This window comes from Schistocerca serialis, chromosome 4 (assembly GCF_023864345.2).
Source record: "Schistocerca serialis cubense isolate TAMUIC-IGC-003099 chromosome 4, iqSchSeri2.2, whole genome shotgun sequence".
Taxonomy (NCBI): domain Eukaryota; kingdom Metazoa; phylum Arthropoda; class Insecta; order Orthoptera; family Acrididae; genus Schistocerca; species Schistocerca serialis.
In genome coordinates this window covers 466,507,641-466,529,240 of record NC_064641.1, presented here as the reverse complement: position 1 = coordinate 466,529,240, position 21,600 = coordinate 466,507,641, and the positions used below count along the sequence as shown (strand labels likewise).

Sequence of the window (21,600 nt, the reverse complement as noted above, 5' to 3'; positions counted from 1 at the left end):
ATAAAAGGGACACTTCCATTGACTGATTTCAAATGTAGAGCTGCACTTGGTCTACTCACAGTTGGAATGCAAATACCCAGAATATTGGAATGGCCCAAAAAGGATCAAAATTCTCTTTCTTCACCTCCAAGGGCAAGGAAGACAGCATTTTGGTACCAAAAGACTAGCGTTTTCAGAATACAGTATCTCACTGGCCAACATTTATCAGGTCAAGAGATAGATGTGAACTTCACTCAGGTATAATGGTTCCACGTAGATCCCATTTAAAGTGTTCAAAGAGTAATAGTTTTGTCTGTTCATGAAAGAAAGAAACATATCACCAGAAGCAATAATCTTCAGTGTACGATTATTTTCTGACTGCTCAGTCCCATAATGTACTTTGCCTGAATAGTCCTGTTGGGATTTAAAACTCGTCTGAACACTTTATACACGGTAGTGACTTCATACCATTTTTGAAATAAAACAGTTTATCAAGTATTAAAGTATAATTTTGAACTCTTATTTTACAGTTCTTACAACTGCAGTAAATAAAGAGTTAAAAAATGGGCAAGCATTATTCTACAATAATACCGTCAGTGGCACGGTTTGTCCAACGCGATTTGGTGCTCTGTCACACATATATCGCGGAATTTACCATTAAATTATTCCATCACGTTATTATGTACAGCCATTTTTTTTGCAAAATATGCTCCAACGTCGTTAATTCATAAATACTGCCGTGGCATTCACATACTACTCTGGCTTACGAAACTACACCTCGTAAGACTACATTAACTGCTTTGATATGCTCTCTATGGTTCTTCCTCACTGCGCAGCAGTCATAGGACCCAGCCTGTAGCAGACAATAATTAAGGCAAAACTCATTTCCAGCAAATTCGATTTCCTAATTAATATTTATATTTTATAAACAAACGTTGGTTTATAATCATTTATAGACAAGATGCTATCTACAGACACCATTATTCATAGCAAACGATATATATACACATGAAAAAATGTTTTGCGTCACCTTAGTTCAGAGAATTCAGGAACCTGTATAGAAAATTGGAACAGAGATCAACACAAACATCATTTCCACCCTTTTTATTGCTCATGAAAACCACACACTGCATGTTGTACCACTATACAGCGAGGCCTTCAGAGATGGTGGTCCAGATTGCAGTACACACTGGAACCTTTAATACCCAGTAGCACGTCTCTTTGCATTGATACGTGCCTGTATTCGTCGTGGTATACTATCCACAAGTTCATCAAGCACTGTTCATCCAGACTGTCCCACTCCAAACCGGTGATTTGGTGTAGATACCTCAGAGTTGGTTGGTGGGTCACGTCGCCCATAAACAGCCATTTTCAATCTATCCCGTGCATGTTTGATAGGGTTCATGTCTGGAGAACATGCTGGCCACTCTAGTCGAGCGATGTCCCTCTCGTGAAGTAAATCATCTACAAAATGTGCACGATGGGGGAGAGAATTGTCGTCCATGAAGACGAATGCCTCACCAACGTGCTACCGATATTGCTGCACTATCAGTCGGAGGATGGAATTCACGTATCGTACAGCGGCTACGGCGCCTTCCATGACCATCAGCGGCGTATGTCAGCCCCACATAATTCCACCCCAAACAGCAGGGAATCTCCACCTCGCTGCACTCGCTGGACAGAGTGTCTAAGGCGTTAAACCTGACAGGGTTGCTTCCAAACACGTCTCCGACGATTGTCTGGTTGAAGACATAAGCGACACTCATCGGTGAAGAGAACATGATGCCAATCCTGAAGGGCCCATTCGGCATGTTATTGGGCCCATCTGTACCGCACTGCATGGTGTCGTGGTTACAAAGATGGATCTCGCCATAGACGCTGGGAGTGAAGTTGCGAATCATGCAGCCTATTTCACACAGTTTGAGTCATAGCACGACGTCCTGTGGCTGCATAAAAAGCATTATTCAACGTGGTGGCGTTGCTGTCAGGATTCCTCTGAACTATAACCCGTAGGTAGCGGTCATCCACTGCAGTAGTAGCCCTTGGGTGGCTTGAGCGAGGCATGTCATCGACAGTTCCTGTCTCTCTGTATCTCCTCCATGTCCGAACAACATCGCTTTGGTTCACTCCGAGACACCTGAACCCTTCCATTGTTGAGAACCCATCCTGGCACAAAGTAACAACGCGGACGCGATCGAACCGCGGTATTGACCGCCTAGGCATGGTTGAACTACAGGCAACACGAGCCATATACCTTCTTCCTGGTGGAATGACAAACTGATCGGCTGTCGGACCCCTCCGTCTAATAGGTGCTGCTTATGCATGGTTGTTCACATCTTTATCTCTGAACAGTCAAAGGGACTGTGTCTGTGATACAATAATCACAGCCAAAGTCTATCTTCAGGAGTTCTGGGAACTGGGGTGATGGAAAACTATTTTTGATGTGTGTAGCTGCAAAAATAAAATTTATCACTGTGACTGGTGGGTCAGTCGTTAACCGAATTTTCAGAAGTCCGTAATGCAAACACAGTTTACTAAATTTTCGGTATTTTAGGCAGTTCAGATATTCATCGTATTCGGCTGCTGAGCAGTGAAACAAGACCCATGGGTCGTGGAAGCCCTTTCGTCCCCCAGCCCCCTAACCGTTCATGGCCTTAGCTCACGGCCAGATGCGATAATGTGAGGATCTGATTCCAAAAATGGCCTTGGAAATAAGAAAGTGCTGATGCAATTATCATCGAAATATGGCATGGCATTTGTTTCAGCTGCAACATGACACTGCAGATAAGAAGCTGCTGATGCTGATGTCAGCGCTTCCCATAACATGCACTGCTGCACTAACAATGACATTCTGCCTCGATAATGCTTCTGCTGAGTATGGCGCTGTTGGCCATTAACATTGCAACACCATGAATGCAGTATGCAACAAACACCAAACTACTGTGAAGAGTGCTATTTGCTTGGATGTGCAGATGATCAGTATTTTAGCGCTGCCGCACAGTGTAGGCGGGAGTAACGCTATCTACATTCTGCGAGTGGGGAAAGCTCACTCCTCTGGTTTCTCAACCAGAATCCTCATTTGAATGTGGCTTGTTTATGACAGAATCGAGTTATAGCTCAAGTACAGTCCACCCGCACACGTCGGAAATCGACAGAATCAGGACCACGGCATATCGAGACTACAGTTTATTTTTCCATATTGTTGCTGCTCGTGTTCGTTGTGACATCTTGACTGTCATTCTACAGTGCCTGTACTAGTTGTGGGCCGCCAAAATATAAATATAGGCCCGCCCCTTACGCTGTAATTGTGAGAAGAAAAGTCATGAAAGGCGATCTGGGCTGGCAATCGTTGAAACAAAGGCGTTTATCGTTGCAGCAAGATCTTTTTGCGAAATTTCAATCACGAACTTTCTCGTTGAATGCGAACATATTTTGTTGACGTCCACATACACGGAGAGAAATGATCATCGTAATATAATAAGAAAAATCAGAACTCATACAAAAATACTCAGATGTTAGTTATTCCCGCGCGCCGTTCGGGAGTGGAACGGTAGAGAAATTGTGTGAAGATGGTTTGACGTGCCCTCTGCCAGGATCTTAAATTTGAATGCAGAGTAATCATGTAACTGGCACGATGAACATTCCGCAGGCGTAGAGTGTAAACTGCAGAGTACTCATGTAACTGTAGATACAAATGTACTCCAAAACCCGTCATGGACCACCATTAATCTATTCACTCATTTCCAAATTAGAAATGCAAATCAGAATGAAATTTTTGCTCTGCAGTGGAGTGTGCATCGATGTGAACCGTTTTAGCAAATTAGAACCGTTTGCCGGACCGATACTCGAACTCGGCACACAATTTTAATTCGGCAGAAAGTTTCATATCAGCGCACCCTCCACTACAGAGTGGCTGTGGCTAAGCCATGTCTCCGCAGTATCCTTTCTTGCAGGAGTGCTAGTCTTACAAGGAGAACTTCTGTGAAGTTTGGAAGGTAGGAGACGAGGTACTGCCAGAAGTAAAGCTCTGAGGAAGAAGGTCCGCGAGAAGTGGTTGTGTTGCTCGGTCTGTGGAGTACTTACCTGCGAAAGCCATAAGTCTCGGCACATAGTTTTAATGTACCAGAAAGTTTCCAGAAAAGAAAACAACGAGAATGCACAACCGTAAAGCAATGCCTTATACACAAAGCATTCGGTAACATCCACAGTACAAGTTTGCTGGGGGTCTGTCTACCCTCCCCCTCCCACCACCTAAAACTGCCACATGGTTCATCAGCGAGGTTACTGACTTTATGAAAGTTGGTGGTTGTGCGGCTTTAAAGGCCTATTCCGCTCCCAAGTACGAGAGACGTTGAATTATAGTAATTATAAACACGAGCGCCTTTTCTTTATCAATGAAGACCTAATAGTAGCTGCTCCGAACTGTGTTTTTCCTGGGCTGCTAACACACACGGACAGAGTAGTAGTCGGGGTATTTGAGTCGTTGGCAGCTGAATTGGATTTTCTGCACGTCGCCTGCCTTTTACATACCATTGTTGTGTGGCTCAGTGGTCGGCACGTAATCCAACTCGTTGGATGCAGGTACATGTATTGTTACATTTAAAAAAATGAAATGTGCTGTGCAACACTACATAGTGTATTCTAATAACTTCGGTTCATTAAATGTGAGCACAAAAGCGACAGACCTTGTTTTTAATTTGTCACACACCACTATAATTCCATTCCAGTTGCAGCTCTTTGATGTCAAGGTTCTTTTGTATCCTTGCAACTGAGTACGTTTTACTGTTATTTAGAGTCGTGAATGTCGAAGCAGTTACGACATATTCTACCAACACTTGTAAAGGGCACTCACATCTGGAGCCAAACCCCCTCCCCCCCACCCCACAATAGCTCTCAGTGAAAGGAAAACATATAGTGTAGTCAGGTCTTTAACATTGTCGTCGGAACTAGAACTTTTTATGGCTATTTACAAGTCGTCATTCGTCTTCTAAAATATTAAAAATACTCCGAACTCCCAACTCCTAGATCTTGCCTCCCCCGCCTACAAACTATGGTATGGGCATATTTGCTTGTTGTTGCTGTCTAAAGTACAGGGTGTTTATAAATGAATATCGGGGTTTTAACGCTTTATAATATTTATTACATTAAACTTACAGTTATAAATGATATGTCAAATGAAAGAGCAACTTAAACAGTTGTGTTTGGCACCAGTGCGCATGCGCAGCGCGCAATATTACCGCCGCAATCCTCTAGACAGCGCTGGATAGGCCGCAAGGGGCCCAATGACAGGGCTTGCTTTGCATGGCCTCCACGTTCACCGGACCTAACGCCATGCGATTTTCCCCTTTGGGGCTTCATCAAGGGTCGTGTATACGTGCCCCCGCTACCAGCAGACCTCCCTGAATTAAGTAACTGGATTGAAGCAGCTGTTGCTACAATCACTGAAGACACACTTATCAACGTTTGGGAAGAACTCGGTTGTAGACTTGATGCGTGCTTTGTGACAAATGGTGCTCACAGTGAACATTTATAAGGTTCTTGGTAAAACTGTCTGAGTTGCTCTTTCATTTGACATATCATTTATAACTGTAAGTTTAATATAATAAATATTATAAAGCGTTAACACCCCAATATTCATTTATAAATACCCTGTACATTTCCTTCATGACATACACCGGGTAAACTGAAGAATCATGTATTACATGTGATCTAGTAACATAATGGACAGTCCTTCTGATTTGATGCCCACCAGGTGACAGCGTTACTGCGAGCTGCACCTTGCAAACATAAATCGGCGACGTGCAGTGCAATTACTGAGCTATACGAACTGCATGTAGCATTGGTAGGCTTGCACTCTTCGGTGTGTGCAGAGAAAACCCAGGCATGATGTTTGAGACTTGGTAAGGTCTCTGAAACCATATACTTTTATTTGATTAAAGCACGTATGCCTGGGTTTCAGGCAGGATCCCCCTTTCCGTTCAATGCTGAGGTGCTATTCCAATACAGCTGGAGAGCTTCTGCAATGCTGTTCGAGTTCAGGGAAAATGCTAAGAGTGCTGCGGCGTGAATGTGAATTTGGATTGTGGAGGGATGTGTGCTAGTGTAGTATGCGTAGGTACACACAGCCACTGTGCCGTGGTGGCATAGTGGTTACCGCATTTGCCTAGTGACCTGGAGACCTGGGTTCGAATTCCGGCCTTGGTAAAAATTTTCATTCATCGCTTCGATCTGCATATACACATCATAGCTGTTTGAAACTGGAAAGGTCTGTGGAACCATATAGTTTCATTCGAGAACTAAGAACGTTCCAAAAAAATTGCCGCACGATGTCTGCAGTGAATAAGAATTTTTGCTCATTCGATCAATAATCTTGGACAATCTCAACGCGACAGGTTAAGTGTTCACATGTCAATGTATAGTTTCCAGCTCCAAAAGTTTTCGATCACTTGTAAGAAACTAGATGTATTTTAGGATTAAATGCAATATGCGAGCTGAAATTTACAATTAATTTATGTCATATATGTCAGCAGGATTGTTTCACATACAACTGGTCTTGTATACAGTAAACATGGACAGGGGTATCATACAGAAAATAGACACATTTCAGTGGATGGAATATCTCTTCAATTTTCGATTCGTAATACGCTCCGTTGTGTAGTTGCAGAACGCACCACATTGGGACAGAACTTGGTGTGTAATGGAGCTAGGAGCGCGTTTTGTGACCATGTATTTCCTCAGTTTAAGTCAAGGTAAAAACTACGACAGACAAGACAATACATTCCGTGTGACAGGCCGCTTATGTGGTGAGAAGAAAGCAGGCCAGCTGGGGTCTTAAGCAGAGAAGGTGGAACGTGGGAATCATTCGCCAGGATACCGAAGAAATGCACGACACTTGCGAGCAGAGAGCTTCAGATAGCAAGCCACCTGTCTGGCGTATTCGGCGCAAACGTCTGCGTGTAAAACCATATCGACTGCAGTTATTACATGCTCTGACTATTCGGGACAATGAGCATCGATGGCTTTTGCAGTGCCTGTTGGAGGAAGAAGTTCGTTTTCAATGGCGAAGCCACGTATCACGTGCCTGGAAAGGTGAAGCGTCATTACGTGCGTGTTCTGGGCAAGGAATATCAACACGAGGTTGTAGAGCACATTAGTAATTGACCTAAAGCTGACGTCTTTTGTTTCACGCCCTCTTCAAAATATCATGGACCATTTTTCTGTGCGGAGAAAATTGTGGATAGTTTCGTGACTGGATGTGCTGTAGCTATGGTTTGTGTCACAATTACAACAAGATAGTAGAAACATCACTTTGCAACAAGACGTGTACCGCCACACTTTCTGACGCTTGTGATTACCTCAAGACTGAACCGCCTCAACACTGGATTGCATGTGCTTCCCATTAAGACTCTCTTCTCCTACACTGACCCCACAGTCACCTGACTTAACTCCATACGATTTCTTCTTATTGGGTTATGCCAGAGATCATGTGCTTCTGCCTCCATTGCTACTTTGTTTGGAAGAGCTGCAAGTGAGGATAATAAATGCGGTTTCTTATATCCAATGTGACATCTTGGTACATATGAAAGGCTTATTTCAATAGTGGTACAAGTCCATTACCTCCACTTTTCTGCCTATAATGCTTCTGCAATTAATGATCCAAACAAACAGAAAGAAAGGTTCATCTCTAGCAAGAAGTCATGTGCTTGGATATTTCTGGTATCTCGCTGCAGATTTCTCATCTCTCATTTAACTTTAGAAATCTGTATCTCACAATGAACAAAAATGGACTTGTACCACTATTGAAATAAGCCCTTCATATGTGCCAAGAGTATGACTATCGAACTGGCATTACCGCATCTCCAGTGTTGCCCGTATTGACCAACTATAATGGAAGTTAAAAACTTGGAGAGATCTTCTGTCCATTGATGAATGTCTGTTTTCTATATATCTTGTAGTTTTCACACAGTTGTCTTCTGAAACTCCAGAGTTCTCTGGGATTAACTCTATTTTGTCCACAAGAAAGCAGTGAGGAACACTATCGATGTCAGTAGCTAATGTGCCACTCAGGAAACCGTGGCTGACCACAGCTGCTCTCGCCATACCTGGCTCTTGTTGATGACCTTGATGGCCCAGGACATGCGAGTGAGGCGGGCGCGAGCCTGCACGACCACCCCGTATCGTCCGCGGCCGAGTTCGTCTCCGAAATCGTAGATACGGCGCAGCTGTTCGTCGTCGCTGACCCTCACGATCAGCATCGGCCGCTCCTTCAGCCGGGTGCCACCGCCGCTCCTTCTGTCCTGAAACAAAAATAGAGCACAACTGTAAAGTATCATTTCCTTCAGAAATGTGGGAAACGAAGGAAGAACTGCAATTAACTGTTGCAGTGTGGAGGAATGATTCCACGATAGATCGATCACCTGCATTAAATTTTTTATTAATTATTTAGTTAAGAATTCTCGTAAATGATTTCACAGTCAGTTGAAAGAATTAGAATTCAGTCAGCCATACTATTGTGATTCTGAAGAACTGGAGAACTATCTGCCCAATTTCTGGTTATTTATCATACGACATCAAAATTTTCAAGAAAATAACTAGGATGGCCAACAAATTATGAATATATCTTTGTCTTTCTTGGACGAGCCAGGGCACGCCGAAGACGACCGTTGCACGGAGTGATTTTCTGACAGTCTCCACAAAGAAAATAGCACCGGACTCTCTAGCAATTACCTCCGATCTATTTTATTTCTCTTCTTTGTGTGTCCCAACCTCAGAAAGACGACATCAACCCTCCTCGAACATAAGACGACTAGGGTGCCATCTCAACCGGCACGGTAGCTCAGCGTGTTCGGTCACAGGACTGTGTGCTCTCTGTAATAAAAAAACTGAGCCAAGGAATCAACGATCAACTTGAACGGATGTCTTGTAACGTCCGCCCAGACCAAATGCAACGAGCCATATCGAAAAAAATGAAAAAAAAATAGCGGTTATAGGCGCTTCAGTCTGGAACCGCGCGACCGCTACGGTCGCAGGTTCGAATCCTGCCTCGGGCATGGACGTGTGTGATGTCCTTAGGTTAGTTAGGTTTAAGTAGTTCTAAGTTCTAGGGGACTGATCACCTCAGATGTTAAGCCCCATAGTGCTCAGAGCCATCTGAACCTTTTTCTTTTCTTTTCTTTTTTTCCATCAGGAGGCGGCGGAGGGGATGAGTTCTTAAGTCACTCCTTCCAAACTGAAATCATAAAAGAACAAATGTAATTTGGTTTTCTCTCATTTTTTCATTAGTCTCTATTGGCTCCTATCTACTCACTTGATTTTATCACTGGAAGTTTTCACTAGACGATAACACAGTACTGGACATCGACCTTAGCACTCCGAAACAGCAAGGTACTAGAAGCGATCGTTGGTTTTAAATAGCAGTAGGTTCCGATTTACCACGTACGTGCTTCAGAGGGCACTGTTCCAGAGAAGACATGCCAGGTTTTAGCCGCCACATCCAAAACCGTGACTACAAATGCTTATGAGGTAATACTGCCGCCGGTTACCAGGTTCCCTTCAACATCGTAATTCTGTCTGCACAAACTTTATCCAATGACAATCCCTTTCCTAATGTGGCTACTTGTTTGATTTTTTCCGAGAATTACTTCTAATGCTCAGTGTACATATTTTCTGTGCCGAGTCTAACCCTAGTTCACTGATGGTATCTAGCGTAACATGGGTAGCTGTTGAATATTCTTATTAATTCCTAAACACCCCATGGTGTCGAAAGAAGAGGTAGTAGCTGACCAGTGTCACCCTAGGCAGTAATAAAGCAGAGGATGATTCGTTATTTGATTGTCAAAATGTAGTTTCCTCTCTTTGTTTTTGTGTCCATATGTATTGTCAGTTTTATGAAAACAAATAATTTACTAAGCACCAACCGCACGATTCAGATACCAAGTCTAGATTGCCCTTGCATCAACGCCACATTGACTGACAAGAACAATCGGATAACTTATCCCAATTTTCTTGAATTATGACTGATTATAAGAGAATCTAGCTAATTTCCCGCGTCCGGCCATCCTGATTTAGGTTTTCCGCGATTTCCCTCGATAGTTCCAGGCAAATCCCGGGATGGTTCCTATGAAAGGACACGGCCGGCTTTCCTCCCCGTCCTTCCCTAATCCGATGAGGCCGTTGACCTCGCTGTCTGGTCTCCTCCCCCAGACAATCCAATCCAATCCAATCACGCTAATTCTGTTCCTTCGTACCAGAGAGAAGTGACCTTATGAAACCACATGCTCGCACAATATGGAGATTGCTCGTTTCCCTAGATGTACTGGGTTAAGAAGAAAGTTTCTGCTGTACTTGTCCTACCGGTCATCAACATGAAGGGCGTTTCCATAACTGCAACCACAGATTATAACGTGTAAAAACCGCATAATTTGACGAGCAACGATTAAACGTTTATCATATGACTGACGCCATTGGTTGGACCTAACTCAGAAACGATACACTACATGATAAAATAACTGTGAGAACGCTTTATGCAATGCAAAAACGTACTTCTCTCCTATGACAGAAACTTTTTAAAACGGGTCGATCTAATTTTGTGTGTCTGTTTATTACTTTATCTGAAAATACACTTCAGAAACGGAACATCATTCAATAGCTGAGTCAAAGAAGACCAAAAACGGTAGATATAAATTGTGTTGTCGGATATTTTTGCACCGTGGAAGAGGGGGGGGAGGGGGGGGGGAAGTGTCAGGAACAACATTCGAAAGATCCTGATCGCTGGGATGTGATCTGGGGGATTGGGTGTGGTGATGTGGTTGGGGTGTTGAAAGGTCACTTTTTTGTTTGTCTTGACTATCCCGAAAACCGCGGCTTCTAGCGAAAATGTGTCGCAATACAAAATTAAACTACGTTAAATTTCCTACAAAATTAGTCCTATTCATTTTTTGCTGGGATTAATAGTTCCCGCATTGGAGAGTGCGAAAAATCGAAGATAACTAAAAATAGTGAAACTTCCTGGCAGATTAAAACTGTGTGCAGGACCGAGAGTCGAACTCGGGTTCGAGTCTCGGTGCTGCACACAGTTTTAATCTGCCAGGAAATTTCATATCAGCGCACACTCCGTTGTAGAGTGAAAATGTCATTCTAGTAACTAAAAATAGTGGGGTTCGAGTCTCGGTCCTGCACACAGTTTTAATCTGCCAGGAAGTTTCGTATTAGCGCACACTCCGCTGTAGAGTGAAAATGTCATTCTAGTAACTAAAAATAGTGGGGTTCGAGTCTCGGTCCTGCACACAGTTTTAATCTTCCAGGAAGTTTCGTATCAGCGCACACTCCGCTGTAGAGTGAAAATGTCATTCTAGTAGCTAAAAATAGTGTTTTAATGGTATAATCTGACTTTAATTGTTAACTGAAGCGGCGTAAGAACAAATATTAAAACTGTTTACCACATGTAAGTGCAGGTGAACCATATCGAAAAGTAAACTGTGTGGTGGGGGCGTAACAGCGTGGAAAGTTGGGATGGGGATTAGAAGCGTGAGGTAAGGTGGGTTGCCGGATTGTGGTCATGCACTTCCCTCCTTCAGAGGTCTGCAAATTGAACAGCTTTATTCAACTACATCACGAAAAGCAACTACAGGGAGTTTCACAAATTTATATCGACCCTTCTGTACTTCGCCTTATGAACCACTGGAAACGCAGTGTGCAGACATGCCCGGTAGTGTTTATTTTCCACAAAGTGCGTTAACACTACATGGAATACAGAAATGCTTTACTAATAATATCAACGCTATGAAACACATAAGGACAGACTTCACGTAAATCTCTGCACACTGTTCTACACAGCTAGAGGAGAAACAAATTCTTAGTCATCCTGTACGGCAGTGAGCGTTCTTCCCGGAAAGGCAAATCCCCTACCACTAGCGCTGCTCGCTTTTCAGTTTACAGACAGACTACATCTCCACAGCATTTCCTGTTCAGTTCTCTTTTGCAATGCTACTGCGCTTCTATCACCTTTAATTATGTTACTGGTAGAATGCATAACTCTCTTCAGTTCAGGAATTGTTCGCGCTTGTAGAATTGGCTGCGCCGAGTAGGGCAACTTATCACTTCTCAACAGTATAATGTTGCAAGTTGGGTGTCAATATGTCTGACGGAATATGACTAATCACGTCCAAATTCGTATTGCGTTGCTTGACTAATGTAATATCTGAAGTTCCGTAACACTTACGTCACCTATTCTCGTTATGGAAAGAGCCAATTTAAGCGTCTGATCGTCTTCAGATGTTGGGAGACATGAAGCTTTAGTGATGCATTTGATATCTTTCATGCTGCCAAAAGTATTCCAGCTATTGATAGCAGAGGCAATGAAATCGGCATTGTCAAATATATATTGACAGTATGTTGCACTTGGGGCAGGCTCTTCAATTTGGTAGACAACTGACAACTCCAGCTGTTAAGCTTTTTATATAATAGCTCATTTAATAGCTGCAAATAAATATTCATTTAGTATCTTAGGATAAGGTACCTATATATACACGAGGTCAGTAAAGTTATCTTGTCTGCTCGCGTGAGAGAACTGGACAGAAATTGCTGGGGAGATTAATAGTGGTCTGTAAACTGAAAGAGAGCAGTGTTCGTGGCGGGAGGAGCTCCCTTTCCAGGAAAAATCGCTACAGCTGCCATACAGGTTGACTAAGAACCAGTTTCCCCTAGAGCTGTGTAGAAAAGTGTGCAGAGTTTTACGTAGATACGCGTTTGTTTGCATTAGTATTATTTGTAACTCTTATCTGTGTTCCACGTAGTGTTAACACACGTTGTGGGAAATAGACACCCCCGGGCATGTCTGTACACTGCATCCCCAGTGATTCAATAGGTTGGTTGCAAAAGGGTCAGTATAGCTTTGTGAAACACCGTATGGTCTCTTTTTATGGTGTAGCTCGATAGAGAGAGTGTGGCATCGGCTGCACACTCTTCAGTTTGCAGACCTGTGAAGGATGAAAATGTTTGACCACAATCCGGCAACCTACTGTTCTTCCTGCTTGTAACCTCCACTCCCAACTTTCTACCCTTTACACCGCCACAACACACTTTAACCCTTGATACGGTTCTTCTGTACTTAGATGTGGTACGCACATCTTAATCCACTGCTTTTACCAATAAACGTCAATTTTATACCTCTAAAAACTATTTTTAATAATCTACAGTTCTTTCATCCCTTGAACCACGGAAACTATTAATTCTAGAGAAAAAAAATGAATGGAACCTTCTCTGTAGATTTAATGCCTTTTAATTTTGTACTGGGAAACGTTTTCGCTAGAAGTCATGGTTTTCAAGGTACTCGAGAAGAAATAAAATAGTGTACCTTTAAATGCCCCCCCTCACCCCCTCCCCAATGCCATCATGCTCACACCCCACCAGCACGATTTTTAATCTGTTGTTCATGACACTCTCCCTTACCATTGTGCAAAAATTTGTGAGTACACGAATTTTCCCCCTATTTTTCATCGTTGACTAGACTAAGAGCGTAGTCAGTGTAATCTGGTGATCCTGCATCAACAATCGGCGAAGAAAGTTAAAGCCCTCTGGGGAGACTGTTATCAATGTTTTGCGATGAGTAAAAAATTGGAGCTGATTTGTTGAGAGCCGCATTGTTAGCAGCCTGATAGTTAACATTAATGCAGAAGCATTTCTATTTAATTACGATGGAAACATTTATTTTTCCTTTAAAGTAAGGTGACCGAACTACACTTCATTTTACAAAAAAATAAAAGAGAAAGCTAATAAGTTCCTTCTCTATTGTGGTTTTTCGAGTCTTTCTGCTGTGAGTTGTTTATTGTCTGGCTGTCAACTGCCAAGCAGAGTTTCCACAAACTTATTTAAATATTCATCAGTTAGTTCAGATCGATATTTAAATGAACTTGAGTGCTGAGAACAGCGGTTCACTCACATATGGTGCCAAATACTCGGGAGTCTTGAAGCAAACACAAGGAGGTGTTTTTCTACTGGAAATTTCTTTCAAAATTCAATAGTTGAACACTCACATCATTATCAGTCCTTCGTTTCTTTGTAGTTCCAGTAGCTCAATCTTTAGAGATACTGAACCCTTTATAAATGTTGGAGAAACGGGATAACCATTCCCTACATCAACCACAAACAGACTATCCAGAAATGTAAAGCAAGATTTAAGTGTGTTCAATGATTAAATCTGCTATTCGTTTATTCAGTCAAGTCAGACTTTAAATATGCCCTAAGGGAAAAAAATACGTGACACACCACGAAGGAGTTATCCGAATGGGTCGGGAATCGGCATGTAAAGTTTTTGATGGCTTCAAATTTGGGAATCGGTAGACGTAATGTACATGTACAAATAAACAAATGTTACCATTTCAGAAAAATTCGATAGTTTATTCAAGAGAAAATGCATCTCAAACTGAGCAAATTGATAACGCTTTGTTCCACCTCTGGCCCTTGTGCAAGAATTTATTCCAAGCACTGATTGATAAAGCTGTTGGATGCCGTCCTTAGGGATATCGAGCCAAATTCTGTCCAATTGGCGCCTTAGATCGTCAAAATACCGAGGTGGTCGGGGACCCTACCCATAATGTTCCAACGTTCTCAGTTGTGGAGATCTCTGGGGACCTTCCTGCCCAAGGTAGGGTTTGGCAAGTACGAAGACAAGCATTAGAAACTGTCGCCGTGTTAGGGCAGGCATTATCCTGCTTAACTGTAAGCCCAGGATGGCTTGCTATAAAGGGCAACAAAATGGGGCGTAGAATACAGTCGATGTAACGCTGTGCTGTAAGGATACCACAGAAGGCAACCAAAGAAGTCCTAGTATGAAAAGAAATGACGCTCTAGCTCATCACTCCGTGTTGTCGGGCAGTATGGCAGGCGACAGGTTTGTATCCCACTGCTGTCCAGGGCGTCTCCAGACACATCTTTTCTGGTCATCGGTGTTCAGTTCGAAGAGGGGACTCATCACTGAAGACAATTCTACTCCAGTCAATGAGATTCCAGGCCGAAGACATGTCAGGAGACGCCCCGGACAGCAGTCGGATTCCAACCTGACTGTCGGCCAGACAACCATGAGTCATGATCTGAGGCGACACTTCTCTTCATAGAAGGAGCCATCTGATTTTCGTCCGCGGGACCCTTACAACACAACGGTACGTTGACGACATTCTACGCCTCGTTTTGTTTCCCTTCATGGCAAGCCATCCTAGGTCTACATTTCAACAAGATAAAGCCTGCTCGCACACGGCGAGAGTTTCTTCTGCTAGACTTCGTGTTTGCCAAACACTACCTTGGCCAGCAAGGTAGCCAATCTCTCCCCAATTGAGAACATTTGGAGCTCTATGGGAAGGGCCTTTCAACCAGTTCGGGATTTTGACGATCTAACCCGCCAATTGGACAGAATTTGGCACGGTACCTCACAGCAGGGCATCCAACAACTCTATCAATCAACGCCAAGCCGAACAACTGCTTGCATAATGGCTAGAGGTGGACCAATGCGTTATTAACGTGCTCAATTTGTGAATTTCTTTATCTTCAATAAATCATCGAATTTCTCTGAAATTGTGATCATTTGTTGGTCTCTACATGTACATCACATCGTGCCCTTGTACAGGGCTTAAAGTCGATTTGAGCAGTCGACACTGGTGACTAGATTGAGGCAAGAGCCGCACGCGGCTCGCTAGCCACACTGTGGACAACCCTCTAGTAGACAATTATGAAGGAAAACCGTCATAGAAATGTAGGTATTCACTGTTCTCAATAGTTTCCAAGACACAAGTATTTCAAGCTTTGAATCAATTCTTAAGATTTGAGAGCTTAACATACACAGTGTGCATTTCTAACATTTATCCATTTACGAGCTCGTTGCAGGTTTCTTCTTTTACAATAATTATTGATACAAGAAAATTTTCGGCCATAAAATGATGTAGGAGCAGCGCAACTGTCTCATACCTTAAGATGGTAAAATATGAAGAAAAACAGGAATCCAAATTCCAAAAGAGACTGAATTCCATTGCCATGTGAGATGCAATCAGAACGTATCAAGAATTACACTTACAGAATTCCAACACTGCCATGGCGTAAAGGATCAGTAACTCAATTAAGTTACTGCTTATTTAGTTTTCGGTGACAGTTGCAGGTAAAAACTTTACTGGTGACTAGTTTCGAACGCTTGCGCTCATTTCCCAAACTATTGACTGCATCTATAATACTTCATTGTAATATAATTCTAGTGGAACAACCGAAAAACTTGTTCATGCACCAGGGCAAAATAACAAATAGCTGTTATGATGATATGTTGTATGAACAAACCTTTCGAATATTACACTGGAATTATGTTGCAGTTACGTATTAGAAATTAAATTAATGGTTTGAAAATGAACGACAGCGTTCGAAATTAGTCACCACTAAAATTTACATGCAATTATTCCGGAAAACTGAACAACAAATTACACGTACATTGTAGCACCCAAACGATATAATTAACAATATCAGCCTACCTGCCGTGCAGCACCCAAGCGATATAATTAACGATATCAGCCTACCTGCCGAAAGTAATACATGTTTTGCTTGAATTCATTGTGAAGTGTAATTGTTACACCCACGTATACATGAAGAGTAATCGTTTATTTTGCGTATAGGCCACCCTGATTAGACTACATTTGACGAACGACATACTGAGCAAACCATCGAGAGAAACCTTACAAGAACTCTAATCATGCCGCAACTGAACTGTGCCATAACTGAATTATGTTTGTACGCAAAACTATGACGAGCTCGTTCACAAATATGTCAATTCTTCGGTAAAAAAAGTCTATTCATAATCAGGCTACCGTGCACTCTGTGCTTGCCACGAGTCACAACTCTTCTAAATTCAACTACTTCACAGATATGAGTTTTCTTATTACGGAAGCAATGATAGGACATGAACTTACAGAGCAACAAGAAGTAGGAAAAAGCTGATTACTGTACTACAACTTTCGGTCTTTGCTTTCTGTAACATATGACGTCTGCATTATTATTAACACATCAAGGAAATTAACTCGAGGAACTGTTTGCTTAGTGGCACTTCTGAACGGCATCAAATACGTTTGTGGACGAGAAACACTGTAATATTTTGCTGTGTTTAGGTGAACATTTAACCAACAACTTAAAACATAAACCTGGTGCCATAGAACGATGTATTAAGGGCTAAAGTACAATTTAAGTTATACAAAAGTATTTATGATTCTTACCGTCTCCTCTTCATTGTCATAGAGAAGAGTGTTCATTACGACACCCAACTTATTAAGTAAAGTTTGTAAAAATTATAATGAAACTGACGGACTGCTTGGTTCACTGACGCGCCGTTAATACACGTCAAGCATTTACTCATTGCCAAGGCCACAACAGATACAGGTATTTTGTAATCCTATTACAGGAAGATAACCGTTGTCTCAAAAATACGAAATATATTATGGAGCGTAGTACTATTACACAAAAACAATCGGTGCTTCAAAAAAAAATTACAAAATGTATTATAAAGCATGCCCGAATGATTCGACAGTAGAAACACTGCCCTAATAATATAGCCGCCAAAGTAACTGATACTTTGGTCAGAGATAGCTTTGCGATAATGTTTATGTATATATCTATCAGTAAGCAATGATGTTTCTTCACAAAGAACCATGGAGACCTACGTGCAATGAACGGCCAGTATTCAAATCGCTAAGGTTGCACCAGTAACTAAGTGGATCCCGTATTATTTATTTATTTAGTCATTAGCATTGCACATTAAAGACCAAAACCAAAAATTAGTAAACGACCCTAAATCTTTCTTAACTTCTTACAATTTCTCTGATATTATTGTGAACCGTATTTGAATACCAGAAGGGCGTGTTAGAAAAGGCCTGAAAAACAATTATATTGATGAAATGACTTAGAGCAAGATTGATTGAGGTAATTCCTTGCTTGGCCTTCGCCTACGAAACGGTCTCCGATAATTCAAAATATCTGCCACGTAACTCTGGTTTTATCAGAGGAAAAAACCATCACAACAACAGACTGGAAATGCGTGATCTGGAGAGCTACTGTAATCGCGGTACACTTTTCAGTTATTTTCAGTATAACAATGACATAAACGAAGCAGTCGTTGCAAGACCACCAAACACACGATTGTTAAGGTTTTGTACTTGTGGGGATCCACAAACAACCATAAACGTGGTCCCTAGTACGCTGTAATGCTAATTATTTAATCGTGCGGTTAGCTAAGTTAGACTCCGTGTCATTGTTATGCACCTGTAACACCAACATGGAAAAACACTATCTTACTGCATACATCGTCATGTATAAAGAACTCTTTACGCACCTCATGTTATAAGACATTACTGCACAAATTTCTTACAACCACATGGTAACTGGGCTACATTACAGGTGCCTGACAATGAGACATAGTCGAAATTAGCTAATCGCACGATTAAATAAAAATCACATTACAACCTACTGAGGACCATGTTTACGTTTATTAAACATACGATTGTATTTCGTGGTACTTTCGTCGTATGCGATCAGCTGGTAGCTTCAAAATAAATACGATATAGGCTTACACATGTTGTTGTTGTTGTGGTCTTCAGTCCTGAGACTGGTTTGATGCAGCTCTCCATGCTACTCTATCCTGTGCAAGCTTCTTCATCTCCCAGTACCTACTGCAAGCTACATCCTTCTGATTCTGCTTAGTGTATTCATCTCTTGGTCTCCCCCTACGATTTTTACCCTCCACGCTGCCCTCCAATGCTAAATTTGTGATCCCTTGATGCCTCAAAACATGTCCTACCAACCGATCCCTTCTTCTAGTCAAGTTGTGCCACAAACTTCTCTTCTCCCCAATCCTATTCAATAGCTCCTCATTAGTTACGTGATCTACCCACCTTATCTTCAGCATTCTTCTGTAGCACCACATTTCGAAAGTTTCTATTCTCTTCTTGTCCAAACTAGTTATCGTCCATGTTTCACTTCCATACATGGCTACACTCCATACAAATACTTTCAGAAACGACTTCCTGACACTTAAATCTATACTCGATGTTAACAAATTTCTCTTCTTGAGAAACGCTTTCCTTGCCATTGCCAGTCTACATTTTATATCCTCTCTGCTTCGACCATCATCGGTTATTTTACTCCCTAAATAGCAAAACTCCTTTCCTACTTTAAGTGTCTCATTTCCTAATCTAATTCCCTCAGTATCACCCGACTTAATTTGACTACATTCCGTTATCCTCGTTTAGCTTACACATAATCGTTGTATTTGAGATTTTGATGCTGACAACCATTCTACGGCAGTCAAAGAATCAAATCGTCGTCACCGTACACAGGGCCGGCCGTGGTGGCCGAGCGGTTTTAGGCGCTTCAGCCTGGAACCGCGCGACCGCTTCGGTCGAAAGCTCGAATCCTGCCTCGGGCATGGATGTGTGTGATGTCCTTAGGTTAGTTAGGTTTAAGTAGTTCTAAGATATAGGGGACTGATGACCTCAGAAGTTAAGTCCCATAGTGCTCAGAGTCATTTGAACCATTTCACCGTACACAAGAACCGACGGAGACAGCACACAGGTTAAAATGCAGGACTTAAAAATCACGAAGACCGAGATTCAGTTAGCCCTTCTTGCTATAAAGATCACTGGTTTCCATAAATCTCTTAGGTAAACATCGGGATGGTTTCTTTGAAATGAATATGGCCTACTAACTTTATCAGTATGAGGTTGTGTTCTGTTGCTAATGACCTCACCGTTGACAGATTGTTAAAATGGTCTTCTGTCCCTCTTTCTGCTTACGTGCAGGCTAAACAAATTTCACCCTTTCGATGAAGGTGAACAGGACGATTTCCATGCAATACGTCACGCATCCTTCGGAGATGAAAACTTTTTCAGCACTACCACGGATAGATAAATATATTACAGGGCTCGAATTGGTTGCGTGCAAGAAGACCACGTTCCCGACGTACGTCGCTGTGGTAGCAATCCCGGAAACTTCCTTATGCAAGACAGGGTGTTATGCTTTGAGTGCATTAGGGTTCATTTTTTTCTAACATCTCTGACATTATGTAACATCTCGTATGCTTTCCGCCATCCACTGTGGGTAGAAATTATGTTGTAAATTTTTAATAAAATGTAATTAAATGAGTAACCTCGATAGTAGATAATGTAAAGTAAAAGATAAGCATCTTTCCTTCTCATAGTGTTCAGTCAGAGAACTTTTCGAGTTGGGCTGATAGGAAATCTAGTCAAACGTGAACTATGGCGACGTTACCACCAAATGCGTCCAAATAAGACCAACGTGCTGTTATTCTGTTCTCGACTGATGAAGGGCAAAAACCTGGACACATCCATCGGAAGATGAAGAATGTGTATAGAGCAGCATATCTGTCGAAAACATCCGTTGTGGAATGGTGTGAGAAGGGGTGCTGTTGCTTCATGATGACGCACATCCCCTTATCGCAAACGTCGTAGCGCGGAAGTTACGCCAACTAATGTCGGAGACCACAAGAGCACCCGTCCTATAGTCTTGATCACTTCCCGTGCTATTATCACGCCCGTGGGTTGAGGGCTATTTTTATATACATTTGTCCACATATCCGAAGACTTCGCGTTTTGTTGATTGAATTTCGTCATATTTTGCTTCGACATCCGCTCACGATTTTCTAATGTAAGTTTACTTATGTCCACTTTAAATACACTGATCAATGTTGCAAACTAGAAACACGTTCATTTAGGTTTCATATTTTACCTTTTTCATTTAACACACGCTTTCATTTTACTAACAAAATTTGCTGTTTTGAGAATATTTCACACTGGCCGCCATTACTTACCAAACTTATTGTGTGAGTCGAGTGTCCGACCAGAATGAGAGGACATGGATTTTGTTCATTAACCATTGTAAATGGTTCGAACAGTTTGAATCATTCTAAAAAGAGCTCTTAAGTCATCCACCCTGTTTCTTGAACGTCTGGGAGTCTGAAACTCCTGCCTCATCCTTTTCCTTGGGGAAATCGGCATTTGATGGATGTACATACCAGATGTGGAAAAGCAGATCTCCATTGTCACAGTATCACCTCATTCAGATTAAGTGAGAGTCACTACTTGCTTATGCCCTTCCAGAGCAATTAGTCCTGTTTGGCCTTTAGGGTTTATTGACATTCCAGTTCATCACTAGTAAATGTTGTATCCCCAGTAAGCTTGTGCACGCCGACAACACTGCCCAACAAGTCACAGTCAACTGCCGGTTTATTATAGCCCATAGCTTGAGTCCTGATGTATTTATTGGCTTCTGTAAACTCAGTGTTTGACGCCACCTCAAAAATCCTCTTACCCACTTTACTCCTTGGCGAATTCTTGAAGTTCATTAATTGTTAATACAAATAGTCAAGCTTGCATTTTTGGTCAAATATCTGAATAATGCTGAATTGAGTTGCCGCTTTCTTATAGCCCATTCTTCCAGTTATTACAGCTTTTTCAGCCTTTTGCATGGATATAATGAAACAACTTTACCTTTTAGTTTTTCTGTTATAGATTCGAAATATTCTGTATAGAAAACAAAAAAAAAAAAAAAATAATTTGTGTACAAAACATAAAAAAATCCGAAATA

At 41.9% G+C, this 21,600-nt stretch overlaps 1 protein-coding gene across 1 annotated transcript in view; it reads right to left on the bottom strand.

The window, feature by feature from the left end:
- The window catches only part of LOC126474541 (serine/threonine-protein kinase 33-like), a 116,102-nt gene that overhangs the window by 75,126 nt on the left and 19,376 nt on the right, over positions 1–21,600 (bottom strand). Inside the window, exon 2 of the mRNA XM_050102014.1 lies at positions 8,082–8,276. Coding sequence (XP_049957971.1) covers positions 8,082–8,276 — 195 coding nt within the window. The remainder of the gene's footprint in view (positions 1–8,081; positions 8,277–21,600) is intronic.